We start from the raw sequence: 14,250 nt of genomic DNA on the forward strand, positions 1-14,250 counted from the left end.
CAATTTAAATCCCAGCTGCACACCACTACAGATGCTGCAATCCAGAAACTGGCTGTCACATTGAGTTATTTGAATGTTATCACAAATGACATGGCTCAAAGAGAAGGAAAGCTCAACCTTCTCTTCAGAGACAGGGACATGGAAGGCCTGGTGGACCTGGTGTTGGACAGGAGTCCTTTTACCTGTTCACTGACTCAGGAACCAGTCTACAGAGAGATTTAGATAGGTTAAGGAGGTGAGCAAAAAGTTGGCAAATGGAGTACAATGTGGGAAAATGCAAAGAGAGAACAAATGAACAGTGTCATTTTCATGGTGAAAAACTGCAGAAAGCTGCAACGTTGTGAGTTTGGGTACTTGTATTCAAAACACGGAAAGCTAGCAAACTGGTGAGACAGGTAATCCAGAAGGCTAGTGGAATGGTGTCCCTTCTTTCAAGGAGATTGTAGTGTAAAAGTAGGGAAGTCTTACTGCAACTGAACGTGGTGCTGCTGAGACCACATATGGAGTTTTGTGAACAGTTTTGGTCCTTTTATTTAAGCAACAATATTATTTGATTGGAGGCTGCTCAGACAAGATTCACTTGGGATGACCTTATTATTTGGAGGGATTCAGCAAACATTAAACAGCTTGAGACTTTACTCATTGGCATCTAGAGGACTGAGAGGTGATCTAATTGACACGTAAAAGGATTTTTAAGGGCCTTGACAGGGTAAATGCTTGGAGGATGTTTTCCCTCATGGGAGAGTTCAGGACCAGAGGGCATAATCTCACAATAAAGGAGCACTAATTTAAGACTGAGGAGTTTATTTCCCCCCAGAGGTTTACATGATGTACACATTTAAGGCTAAGGTAGTTTGATTCCCTATTGATCAAGAATCTAAAGTTAGAAGAAAGGACTGGAAAGTGGACATGAGATATGTCAGATCAGCCATGATCCTATTGAATGGTGGAGCAAGATTCAAGGGCCAAATGGCCTACACCTGTTCCTGTTTCTGTGATCTTATGGCAATGCCACTACCAACCCTGCATAGGACTGAATTACAACCCAGGTCAGTGCTGTGTTCCCAGTCGAACAGGGCACCCAGCAGTTCAGGACAACGAACGATGCTCTTCTGTGCTTTTCAAGGGTAAATGCCATCATCTCTCTGCTCTAGACCTCATGCACTCACTTTAACTTTGCCACTGCACATGTGTCTTGCTAAAGTTCATGGACAACAACTGTCACTATTGCATTTTTTATGTCCATTCAACAGCTCCCACCCACCTCATCCTTCCATAGTTCTTACCCTTCCTGCCTTTTATGCTTCCTACTCACTCACTGGGGATATCTTACCATCTATCCTGTTCATGCATCGCCCATAACCACTCATCTATCCACTTCCATCATACCCAGATTCTCCCGTCAGAAAAGGTGGCTGACTACCAGACAGATGTCTCCATAAAATCTTGACTGACCTACCTGTAATCCCTGGAGGCCTTGCATTTGTTGTTCAGGCCTGACCATGGTCGTCCAATCCCTGAACTGCAAAGACAATGCTCCCCAAACTTGGGAGAAGCAAGTCACTGACTGACCATGGCCATCCTTCTAGACTGGACTGGTCAGGCGCTTGACGGCTGTGGCAGTAACGCCTCATAATCTGTACTCTCCCCTCACCACACAAAGGACAGACATAGTGCCACTTACGTTGTACAATGGTACAATGTTACAATGAGTACAGCATTCGGGAGCTTATATTACAACATTAAAGTATAAGGTTTTGATTCTAAAGAGGCCCAGGTATAAGTACAGTGATGTGAGTCTGAATATGGGCAGGAGAGCCAAAGAATCCTGGGATGTATCCTAGAGTTTCAAAGTGGTTCCATGTAGTGTATAGTTGGTCTCTATTAACATATGTGGAAGAACTCCTGCTGCATTCAAACTGTAATCATTGATACCAGTATTAAGTCTGAACATAATGATGTTGGGCATACTTTAGGCAGCTTGTTGGACATAACAGGTATACTTTTTACTTTCATTCTGCATTCATAAAATGAGCATGATGAGGTGCAATTTCACCCACAGGCGTTGCCTGTGTAACTTGGTGTTCATGATGCCAATGGTTTTCTGAGTTCTGGTGCCCTCCAGTGGAAAAATAATCTGCCACCATTAAAAATATTCCCTCTCTTTGTAAGATATAAATGGTAAATTTTCCATCTTTTTGATAATAGAAAGAAATTTGAAGTGCTGAATGTCCCCACCTTTTGGGATATTCTTGGTGCTGAAATGATGCAATGTTGTTTATTATTTCATTTAGTTGTGTCAGCATGAGAAACAAATATCCATAGTGTGTTAATATTTGTATGGGTATCACTGGCTAAACCAGGATAGCCAAAGCTTTTGTAAGTATGTACAAAAGAACAGAATAGCCAAAATGAATATTGGTCACTGAGAGGACAAGACTGGGGAATTGATTGTGAAACACTAGATCAATATTTTACCTCAATTTTCAGTATGGAGAACACCCAAACTATCCCAAAAGTAATGGCTACTGCAGAGGTTAGAGAAAAGGAGGAATTTTAAACAATCGCGCACTAGGGAAAAGGTACTGAGGAAATTGTTGGGATTAAAGACATATAAGTCCCTATGGCTTAATCATGGGATCTTAAACGAAGTGGCTGCACAAATGGGGAAGTCTTGGTTATAATATTCCAAATTCCGTAGAATCCCTACAGTGTTGAAACAGGTCCTTCGGCCCAACAAGTCCACACCGACCCTCCAAAGAGTAACCCATCCAGAGCCATTCCCCTACCCTATTACTCTACATTTACCCCTGATTATTGTACCCAACCTACACATCCTTGACCAAATTGGACAATTTAGCATGGCTAATTCACGTACCCCGCACATCTTTGGACTGTGGGGAGAAACCGGAGCACCTGGAGGAAACCCACATAGACACGGGGAGAATGTGCGAACTCCACACAGACAGTCGTCCAAGGCTGGAATCAAACCCGGGTCCCTGGCACTGTAAAACAGCAGTGCTAAAAAACTGAGACACTGGGGCACCTCTCTGGATTCTGGAAAAGTTTCAGTAGATTGGAAAAATGTTAATGCAGTGTTTAATCAAAAAGGCTTGAAGTCAGAAAGTAGGAAACTTGACACCTATTAGTTTAACATCTGTTATTGAGGAATTGTTGGAAACAGTTATTAAGGATGGAGTAATGGGACTTCAAAGTTTGTGAGAAGATTTGTAGCTCGGGTGCTCGTTGCTGTGGTTCTGTTTGCCGAGCTGGAAGTTTTTGTTGCAAACGTTTCGTCCCCTGTCTAGGTGACATCCTCAGTGCTTGGGAGCCACCTGTGAAGCGCTTCTGTGGTGTTTCCTCCGGCATTTATAGTGGCCTGTCCCTGCCGCTTCCGGTTGTCAGTTTCAGCTGTCCGCTGTAGTGGCCGGTATATTGGGTCCACATCGACCTGGACCCAATATACCGGTCACTACAGCGGACAGCTGAAACTGACAACCGGAAGCGGCAGGGACAGGCCACTATAAATGCCGGAGGAAACACCACAGAAGCGCTTCACAGGAGGCTCCCAAGCACTGAGGATGTCACCAAGACAGGGGACGAAACGTTTGCAACAAAAACTTCCAGCTCGGCGAGCAGAACCACAGCAGTAATGGGACATTTGAAAGGTCAAAAGACAATCCATCAGAGTTAGCGTGGTTTTATGAAAGGCAAATCATGTTTCACTAATTCTTAAATTTAGATTACTTACAGTGTGGAAACAGGCCCTTTGGCCCAACTAGTCCACACCGACCCTCCAAACAGCAACCCACGCAGACCCATTCCTCTACATTTACCCCTTCACCGAACACTACGGGCAATTTAGCATGGCCAATTCACCTAAACTGCACATCTTTGGACTGAGAGAGGAAACCGGAGCACCTGGAGGAAACCTCCACGCAGGCAATGTGCAAAACTCCACACAGAATGTTGCCTGAGGTGGGAAATGAACCCAGGTCTCTGGCGTTGTGAGGCAGCAGTGCTAACCACTGTGCCACTGTGCCGCCCATAAGAGTTTTTCAAAGAAGTAACAAGCAAAGTGGATAATGGAGATCTTGTCGATATAACATATTTGGACTTCCAGAAGACAGTTGATAAGGTATTACACAAAAAGGTAATTCAACAAGGCAACATCACATGGGGTTAGGGGTTGGCTACCCAACAGAAAGCAGAGTGTCGGTTATTTTCTGGTGGGGTGCTACAGGGTTTAGTTCTTGGCCCAACTACAATTTATATTAATGACTTGAATGCAGGGATAGAATGTACTATACTTAGAGGGCAGCACAGTGGCTCAGTGGTTAGCACTTCTGTCTCACAATGTTAGGGACCAGGGTTTGATTCCCACCTCGGGTGACTGTCTGTGTGGAGTTTGCATGTTCTCCCCGTGTCTGCGTGGGTTTCCTCCACGTGCTCTAGTTTCCTCCCACAATTCAAAGATATGCGGGTCAGGTGAATTGGTTATGTTAAATTGCTCATAGTGTTAGGTGCATTAGTCAGGGGCAAATATAGGATAGGGGAATGGGTCTGGGTGGGTTGCTTTTTGGATGGTCTGTGTGGACTTATTGGGCCAAATGGCCTGTTTCTATACTGGAGGGAATGGAATCTAACCATAGTTTGCAAATTTGCAGATCAAGCTAAAATAGGTTGGAAAGTAAGTCTTCAGGAAGAATTAAGACATTTACCAACAGATATAGATGGGTTAAATGTATGGACCAAAATATGGCAGATGAAGTTTAATGTGGATTGGTGTGAGCTTATCCATTTTGGTTGGACAAATGAATAGTCAATTTATTTCTAAATGGAGAGAAAGTTCAAAATGTTTGGGTGCAGAGGGATCTAGGTGTCTTTATGCCTGAGTTGTCGAAATTATACAAGGCATTGATGAGATTATATCTAGAGGTCTACGTACAGTTGTAGTCCCTCCCTTGAGGGTGGATGCAATTGCATTGGAGGCATTTCAGAGGAGGTTCACTACTTTAGTTCCAGAGATAAATGACTCATCCTATGATGAGTAATTGAGCAGTTTAGAGCTGTACTCACTCGAGTTTTGAAGTATGAGAGGAGCTCTATTGAGGTATGTAAGATGCTACAAGGGATTGATAAAGTAAACATAGAGCAGATCTTTCCCCTTGTGGGAAAATCTAGAACAAGATGTCATAGTTTTAAGTGAAGGATTTAAAAGAAAAATGAGGAGGAATTACTTCTCTGAAAGGGTAATGAATTTATGGTATTCACTGGCCCAAAGTGTGGTGGACATTGGGACGCAGAATAAATTTAAGGAGGAGTTAGGCAGACTTTTAATTGGTCATGGGTTAAAGAGTTTTGGCGAGCAGATCAAGGTGATATCAGCCATAATCTCATTAAATGGCAGAGAAAGAGTAAGGGACAGTATTGCCTACTCCTGCTCCTAAATCTTATGTTCTAAACCAGGCGTGCTCTGCTAAAATTGTGGTCCTGATACTGAAAGCTTATAATTGCAAGTAATCTAAAGGTGAGTCTTGAAGATTTCAATTGATAAGGGTGAGATTATTTCCTTTGTCAGCTTTATACATTGTGAGATTGTCCTTGGAAAGAAAGTTGATACGCTGTCTTGGAAACAAATGATCTTTGTCGATTGTGTGGTTTGAAAATTACAAGGGTCACTGTCCTTATCATAATGTGGTTCATTATCCAGGACCTTTGGATCTCATCCCTGTTCATGTATTGAACTTACTGAAATTTCATTGTCTCCTGCAGTACTGACATTTAGAATTTCAATAAATAATACTTGCAGTGCTCCAGTACCCAGGTTTGCAACTAAGATTTAAAAACTTCTTACTTCTACCATCAAGAAGTCAAAGGCTTCTTGTGTGGGAAATCACCCCCCCGCCCCAAGTAACACACTATCCCAACTTAGATATTGGCCAAATGCACCAACTCCAGTACCAATGAATATGAATAATTATCAGTGAATAATGGGAAATGAAATATGTTAGACCCCAAAGTTCTGATTTTCATCCATTAATTTAAGTGGAATTAATATCAAATAGGTTTCATCCAATGTGATTTACTTATATCCTTGTGGTGTCATGAAGTGGTCCAGAAAGCCACTCACTTCTATTAAAATCATTATCATTGGTTCAAAAAGGCTTAACACCACTTTATCAATGAGGATTAATGCCACATTTGTTATCATTTTCCAAGCATTCTTAAAAAAAATTGCTAGAGAAATAAACCTTGTGATAATTTAAGGCAGAGGCAGCGATGTAGAGGAAATGTCCCTGGAATAGTAATCTAGAGGCGCAGACTAATGTACACAGGCTAAGTCCCATCAAGCAAACTGGTGGAATTTAAGTTCAAATGATTAAAGAAAGTTCAGGAATGAAAAGCTAATCTCAACAGTAGCAACTTTGCAACCATTACTGATGTAAAAACCCATCAGATGTACCAAAGCCCTTTAAGGGAGGAAACTCTGCACTCCTTTTCTGGTCTGAATTATATGTAACTCCAAACCTGCAGCAATATGCTTGTTTCTTAAATATCTTCAGAAATGGCTTAGCAACTTGTTCAGTTGTATCAAACTGCTACAAAGTCTGAACAGAATAAAATCAAGCATAAATTGTGGGCGTATCTACATCTCACGGACTGCAGTAGTTTAAGAAGGTGACCTTTTCACCACTTTAGGAAGGCCAGTTAAAGATGGCCAATAAATGCTGGTCCAGTCAGTGATGCTCATGTCCTGTTAATGAACCAATTTTGGCTAAAAGTATAGAATGCATAGCATCAATTCTGCCAACTGTTGTATGTCTGTCCTGATTTGAAAAAACTCACATTCCCAAGTGTCGCACATATCTAAAACATTTAGGCCAACAGCTCACATATTAGTTATCAGCTGTCAAAGTAATTTAATATTATTTCAACCTTTGAAGCTTATAACTCTAGCTCTCACTGACAAATCTCATAAACCTTTTCAACATAGTCCCTTTGTTTGCCAATTACAGTTAACTAATTGTCATTTGCAGAAGCTGACGTAAGGCTGCCTGACTTAACTGTCTTTCTATTTTTGTGTTTAATGTGTCATTTACGACCTCTAGCACTGCTTTCCTAGTTCTGCAGATATGTTAAAAAAATTTAAATGGCTATTAGCTTTCTGAAATATATTTTGAAGTGATACTGAATATTTAGTTTCAGGTGTGAAGAGGCCTCAGAATCCTAATGAACCGTGTGAAGCAAGACCTGCCTTTGGTTTTTCTTCAGTGCATATAACGGAAGAGATTGGATTTCCTGTGGCCAATGGAAATCAGGAGAAGAAGCAAGCCAGTTATACGTTGTGTGAAGTGTGCAACATTCAACTGAATTCAGCTGCTCAGACACAGATTCACTACAATGGGAAATCTCATCAGAAGCGACTAAAGCAACTTAACAATGGGCATCTCCCTCAGAGCTCGGGTAATGCTTCTGAAGTTATTCTTGACACTTGCATTATGTGACACAGGATATGATAGCTGTGTTTATTTCAATCAGGTTCAGGTGTTTTTTTAGGGAAGTACTATTTACTCCTGTTAGCAAAAATCAATCAGAAATTCTTATTGATTGCTCTTTAGACCTATTGTGAAGAATCTCCAGTGGACTTAAGGATTTTTATTTGGGATCATCTGAGACAATACAAGCTCACAGCTTTCATAATTTTCTGCATGTAGGTTAACATGCTCAAAGAAATCTCTGCTTTATATAATTCACTATTGCATTACAAGGAAGAAATCTTCTATAGTAGAGTATTGTGTCATAATTCTGTAGACTTGATTTAATGATTGGAATTGTCATTAATTGGAGGTATTTCTGCATGGATTTATAACCAGTGTTAGCAATGCTGTGTTTTTTTACAACACTAGATTGATTAGTGCTGGAGAGATGTGCATCAAGGAGATGAATTTATTGAAGTTTGGTGAATAAATGTGTTCCCATAAACTGTTACATGGTACGGTTACTGTGTAGAAGTTATTGCAGTGGATATTATGGAAATGTTTACTACTTGTAATGGTACTTTAGTTTTTCATTATATATTTTTAATTAACTGGAAGGAGGAATAGAGTTATATAAACTCTGCTGCAGATAATACAAAGTTGGGAGCTAAATTGTAAAGATGGGAACGGGAAGTTAAAAGCAGGCTAAGTAAGTGTACAAATCTGTAACAGATAAAGTTTAAACTAGGAAAGTCATCCAGTTTTGATTTGACAAATCAGAATATTTTCTTAATAGAAGCTGTGATGAGCAAATTACTTAGGTGTTTGTGTGCAGACATCACAAAAGAGTTGAGAACAAGTGTAAAAAAACAAAAACAAAAATGAAACACTCTTCTTTACCTTAAGAGAAGATGATGTCGAAATTGAACTCAGACTTGTACAAATTATATTTGCAGTCCTGCATTTGGTTTTCAGCACAATACCTTGTATTGAAACGATATACAGGCTTGAGAAAGGGGTACAGTATGTAAATGTTGTCAGGTTTTCAGGAGATAACTTCAGTTGTACTCCCTTAAGTAATGAAAGTTGAGGAATGATTTAATTGCCAAATTTATAGTAGCTCAGAGATTTGATAGGATAACTCTTATGAACTGGTAGGTCATAAATTCAAAGCTCTGATCCAAGGATTTGTGCAGATAAGGCAGGATCTCCCTCACCCTGGTGTGGTATGACTAACGACGAGCAAGTTGGTAATGTAAGGAGAAGTGAAAAATCAAAATCTCATCGTTGAGATAATGTTCTGCAAGTTTCTCCTTAACCTTTAAATGTTGACTTTAGACTTCCACTATTGCATGGCAACTTATTTTCATGAATCTGCATCTTCATTAATATCCAACAGACCTTTTTGAAATGCCACTTGCAATATTCATCTCCTTCCTGAGAATGTGGAGGGAACAGATTCTCGACATGTAACTCAGAGCAGGTACCTGTTAGCTCCAGCTCGTCAGTCCCAGCCATCATCCAATTGTGTCATCAGCACAATGTCCCTGTATGGTCCATGGACACTATCTTCCTTGAATCGTGACCAATACAAATTAACATCAGCAAACCACCAGCCTCACTACAACACGATCCCTGCTCCCAGAACCAACTCACAACCCCTTACTAGAATTCCCACACAAGGCCACCTGGATAAAGCATGCTTTATCCAGGTGGCCTTGTATGGGAATTCTACATGGACTTTAGCAAGGCCTTTGACAAGGTTTCACATGGTAGACTGCTTAGATCACATGGGATCCAGGGACAGCTAGTCACTTGGATACAAAATTGTCTTCACGATAGGAGACAGAGGTTGGTACTATAGGATTGTTGTTCAGACAGGAAGCCTGTGACCAGTGATGAGCCGCAAAGATGGGTGCTGGGTCCACTGTTGTTCATTATTTATATAAATGTTTGGATGAGAATATAGGACACATAGTTAATAAGTTTGCAGATGGCACCAAAATTGGTCTTATAGTAGACAGTGAAGAAAGCTATCTAGGAGTACAATGGGAATCTTGATCAACTATCCAAGATGGAGGACAGGAAAATTTTCTGGCTGTGATAGGCTGCTCCTTTTTTTGAGGTATTTTAGGTGTTGGAGGTGATTTCCTTGAATTCCAGGAGCAGCAATTACTGTTTTATATGCTGTTGCATTGTTTTGGAACTTTGGAGAAAAAAAATACGGCACTTTTAAAAGGGAGAGGAACAAGCAAAGGCAGCAAATGGTCAAGTCAGCATAGGAGAGAGAGAGAAAGAAAGAAACCCACACTGCTAACTGACACAGCAGTGAACCTGCACAGTTCCTGCCTTTGCTGTTTGAATTTATGGAGCACTGGACATCGGAGTGCATCTGGGAAAATTAACAAACAGTGAAATTCACAACTAATCTTGGAGGAACCTGTTTGGGAGAGGTCACAGCACAGAAACAGATAAATGAATAGAATAGTTTTATGTGTGCCCTTACAGTAAGTCTGCAGTAATGAGTAGAGTGGGTTCATTCTTGATTATATGTTTTATTAAGAATAGTCTCTTGATTAAACTTTAAAACATAAGCCATAAGTATTAAGTTAGCCTGGAGCAGTGTTTTGTAGAAGAATAAGATAGTGCCATTTTCTGGGTCTGTAGATTGGAAGAAGAAAAAATGGCCTTTAGTAGAGTGATATGCTCTTCTTGTTGGATGTTGGAGTTTAGGGAGAACTTATGTGCTACTGAGGATTATATCTGCAATGAATGCCATTGGTTGTGAATCCTATCAGATCAAATGGATCAGTTGGAGAGACAGTTAGAGGCAATGAGGAATTAAAAGAGGAGAAGGGGGTGTGATGGATGGCAGTTATAGGAAGGGAGATAAGGTACAGATACAGTCACAGAGATGGGTTAACTCCAGGAAAGGTAAGAGAGGTAGGCAGGTAGTGCAGGAGTCTTCTGTGGCTATCCCCATTTCAAACAGGTATGCTGCTTTAGAAAAAAGAGGGGATGATGGATTCTCAGGGGAATGGAGCACAAACAGCCAAGTTTCTGGTATTGAGACTGGATCTAATGCAATGAGGGCTATGTTGGGTTCCAACAGAACAATTGTGTTCGGGGACTCTCTAGTCCGAGGTACAGACAGATGTTTCTGTGGTCAGCAGGGAAAAATCAGAATGGTGGGTTGCCTCCCTGGTGCCAGGATCAAGGATGTCTCAGAGGGGGTGCAGAATGTTCTCAAGGAGGAGAGGGCCCAGCAGGAGGTCATTATACACATTGGAACCAGCGACATAGGAAGGGAAAGGGTTGAGATTCTGACGGGAGATTACAGAGAGTTAGGCAGGAATTTAAAAAGGACCCAGGGAACTATTGAAGAAAGAAATCAATCTGAGATTGGTGTAGATGAAAACAGAAGCTAGTCAAACAGTTAGGGCAGGGACAAAGCAGAGAACAAGGTAGGACTGATAAATTAAACTGCATTTATTTCAATGCAAGACGCCTAACAGGGAAGGCAGATGAACTCAAGCTGTGGTTAAGAACATGGGACTGGGATATCATAGAAATTACAGAAACATGGCTCAGGGATGGACAGGACTGGCAAATTGATGTTCTAGGATACAAATGTGAGAGGACAGAAAGGGGGGGCAAGAGAGATGGGGGAGTGGCATTTTTGATAAGGGACAGCATTACAGCTGTACTTAGGGAGGATATTCCCGGAAATACATCCAGGGAAGTTATTTGGGTGGAACTGAGAAATAAGAAAGGGATGATCACCTTATTGGGATTGTACTATAGACCCCTAATAGTTGGAGGGAAATTGAGAAACAAACTTGTAAGGCGATCTCAGTTATCTGTAAGAATAATAGGGTGGTTATTGTAGGGGATTTTAACTTTCCAAACATAGACTGGGACTGCCATAATGTTAAGGGTTTTGATAGGGAGGAATTTGTTAAATGAGTACAAGATAATTTTTTGATTCAGTATGTGGATGTACCTACTCGAGAAGGTGCAAAACTTGACCTACTGTTGGGAAATAAGGCAGGGCAGGTGACTGAGGTGTCAGTTGTGGAGCACTTTGGAGCCAGCGTCCATAATTCTATTAGATTTAAAATAGTGATGGAAAAGGATAGACCAGATCTAAAAGTTGAAGTTCTAAATTGGAGAAAGGCCAATTTTGACAGTGTTAGGCAAGAACTTTGAAAAGAGGTAAAAACAATGACTGCAGATGCTGGAAACCAGATTCTGGATCAGTGGTGCTGGAAGAGCACAGCAATTCAGGCAGCATCCGAAAAGCTTCGAAATCAACGTTTCGGGCAAAAGCCCTTCATCAGGAAACTGGCTTTTGCCCGAAACGTCGATTTCGAAGAACTTTGAAAAGCTGATTGGGGGCAGATGTTGGCAGGTAAAGGGACAGCTGGAAAATGGGAAGCCTTCAAAACTAAGATAATGAGAGTCATCGACAGTATATTCCTGTTAGGGTGAAAGGAATGGCTGGTAGGTGTTTGGAATACTGGGTGACGAAAGAAATTGAGGGTTTGGTTAAAAAAAAGGAAGCATATGTCAAATAGAGACAGAATAGATCAAATGAATCCTTAGAAGAGTATAAAGGCAGTAGGAGTATACTAAAGAGGGAAATCAGGAGGGCAAAAAGGGGATATGTGATAGCTTTAGCAAATAAGGAGAACCCAAAGGGTTTTTACAAATACATTAAGGACAAAAGGGTAACTAGAGAGAGAATAGGGCCCCTCAAAAATTGGCAAGGCGGCCTTCGTGTGGATCCACAGGAGATGAGATACTAAACGAGTATTTCGCATCAGTGTTTACTGTGGAAAAGGACATGGAAGATACAGAATGTGGGGAAGTAGATGGTGACATCTTGAAAAATGTCCATATAACAGAAGAGGTAGTGGTGGGTGTCTTGAAACACATAAATCCTCAGGACCTGATCAGGTGTACCCTAGAACTCTGTGCAAAACTAGGAAAGTGATTGCTGGGCCCCTTGCTGAGATATTTGTATCATTGATAGTCACAGGTGAGGTGCCGGAAGACTGGAGGTTGGTTAACATGGTGCCACTGTTTAAGAAGGGCGGTAAGGACAAGCCAGGGAACTATAGACCAGTGAGCCTGACCTCAGTGGTGGGCAAGTTGTTGGAGGGAATCCTGAGGGACAGGATTTACTTGTACTTGGAAAGGCAAGGACTGATTGGGGATAGTCAACATGGCTTTGTGTGTGGGAAATCATGTCTCACAAACTTAATTGAGTTTTTTGAAGAAGTAACAAAGAGGATTGATGAGAGCAGAGCAGTAGACGTGATCTATATGGACTTCAGTAAGGCGTTCGACAAGGTTTCACATGGTATATGAACAGGAAGGGTTTGGAGGGATATGGGCCAGGTGCTCGCTGTGGGACTAGATTTGGACTGGGATATTTGGTCAGCATGGACAAATTGGGCCAAAGTCTGTTTCCGTGCTGTACATCTCTATGACTCTAAATGGCAGGTAGTGTACCTCCAGAGTTGTCGAACAGAGAAACCTCAGGATGCATCTACCTGTGGTGTCTGAAAGTGGCTTCACAGGTAGACAGGGTGTTGAAGAAGGCGTTTGGCATGCTTGCCTTCATTGGTCAGAGCGTTGAGTACAGGAAATTGGGACATCTTGTTACTGCTGTACAAAACATTGATAAATTGAACATTTCAATTATAGCGTACAATTCTGTTTGCCTTGATAGAGGAAGGTTGTTATTAAACTGGAAACAATGAAAAACAGATTTGCAAGGATGTACTGAGACTGGAAGGATTGCCTTATAAGGAAAGGCTGGATAAGCTGGGACTTTGTTCCTTGGAGTATAGAGCTTTATGAAGTCATGAGGGGCATAGATAATGTGAATTGCTAAGGTATTTTCCCCAATGTTGGGGTGTCCAAAACTAGAGGGGGTAGTTTTAAGGTGAGTGGGGAAAGATTTATTAGATTAGATTACTTACAGTGTGGAAACAGGCCCTTCGGCCCAAAAAGTCCACACTGACCTTCTGAAGAGCAACCCACACAGACCCATTCCCCTACACCTAACACTACGGGTAATTTAGCAGGGCCAATTCACCTAAGCTGCACATTTTTGGACTGTGGGAGGAAACCGGAGCACCAGGAGGAAACCCACCAGACACGGGGAGAATGTGCAAACTCCACACAGACAGTTGCCTGAGGTGGGAGTTGAACCCAGGCCTCTGGCACTGTCAGGCAGCAGTGCTAACCACTGTGCCACCACACTGCCCACAAAAGGGACATTAGGGACAGTTTTTCCACACAGAGTGCGATTCTTGTCTGGAATGAGGAAGTTGTAGAGACAGGTACAATTACAACATTTAAAAGACATTCGGGCAGGTACATAGATAGAAAAGGTTTAGACATATGGATTAAAGGCAGAAAAATGGGACTAGTTAAGTTTAGGAAAAGAGGTCAGCAGATCGAGATGGATCAAAGGACATGTTTCTGTGCTATATGACTCTGACTCTGTCTCTGTGGTTCTATGACCGTGACTCATAGACAATAGGAAATTAATGGGATAACCACCAATGGAATGGACAGTTCTTCCAGGACACAGAAACTCTGGCCATTTCATGGGGAAGATGTAAGGCTATTGAGGGCATGGAAAGGTCCTAGTTCATTAACTCTGGGTGTTAAGTGAGCACGTCAAATGTAATATGAAGGGACAAATGGAAATGGGGTGGCTGAAAGGTCTTGGGGCCACAAGGAGAGCAACACA

The 14,250-nt window shown here is 41.6% G+C and overlaps 1 protein-coding gene across 6 annotated transcripts in view; it reads left to right on the forward strand.

The window, feature by feature from the left end:
* LOC122549745 (zinc finger protein 385D-like) overlaps positions 1-14,250 on the forward strand; it is a 1,031,183-nt gene that overhangs the window by 210,686 nt on the left and 806,247 nt on the right. For all 6 annotated transcript variants that reach the window (XM_087987037.1, XM_087987040.1, XM_087987039.1 and 3 more), the window contains exon 2: positions 7,204-7,467. In XM_087987037.1, coding sequence (XP_087843163.1) covers positions 7,204-7,467 — 264 coding nt within the window. The remainder of the gene's footprint in view (positions 1-7,203; positions 7,468-14,250) is intronic.

Source organism: Chiloscyllium plagiosum, unplaced genomic scaffold, assembly GCF_037043375.1.
Source record: "Chiloscyllium plagiosum isolate Xiang-an unplaced genomic scaffold, Cpla_swu_hap1 HiC_scaffold_5, whole genome shotgun sequence".
NCBI classification, from domain to species: domain Eukaryota; kingdom Metazoa; phylum Chordata; class Chondrichthyes; order Orectolobiformes; family Hemiscylliidae; genus Chiloscyllium; species Chiloscyllium plagiosum.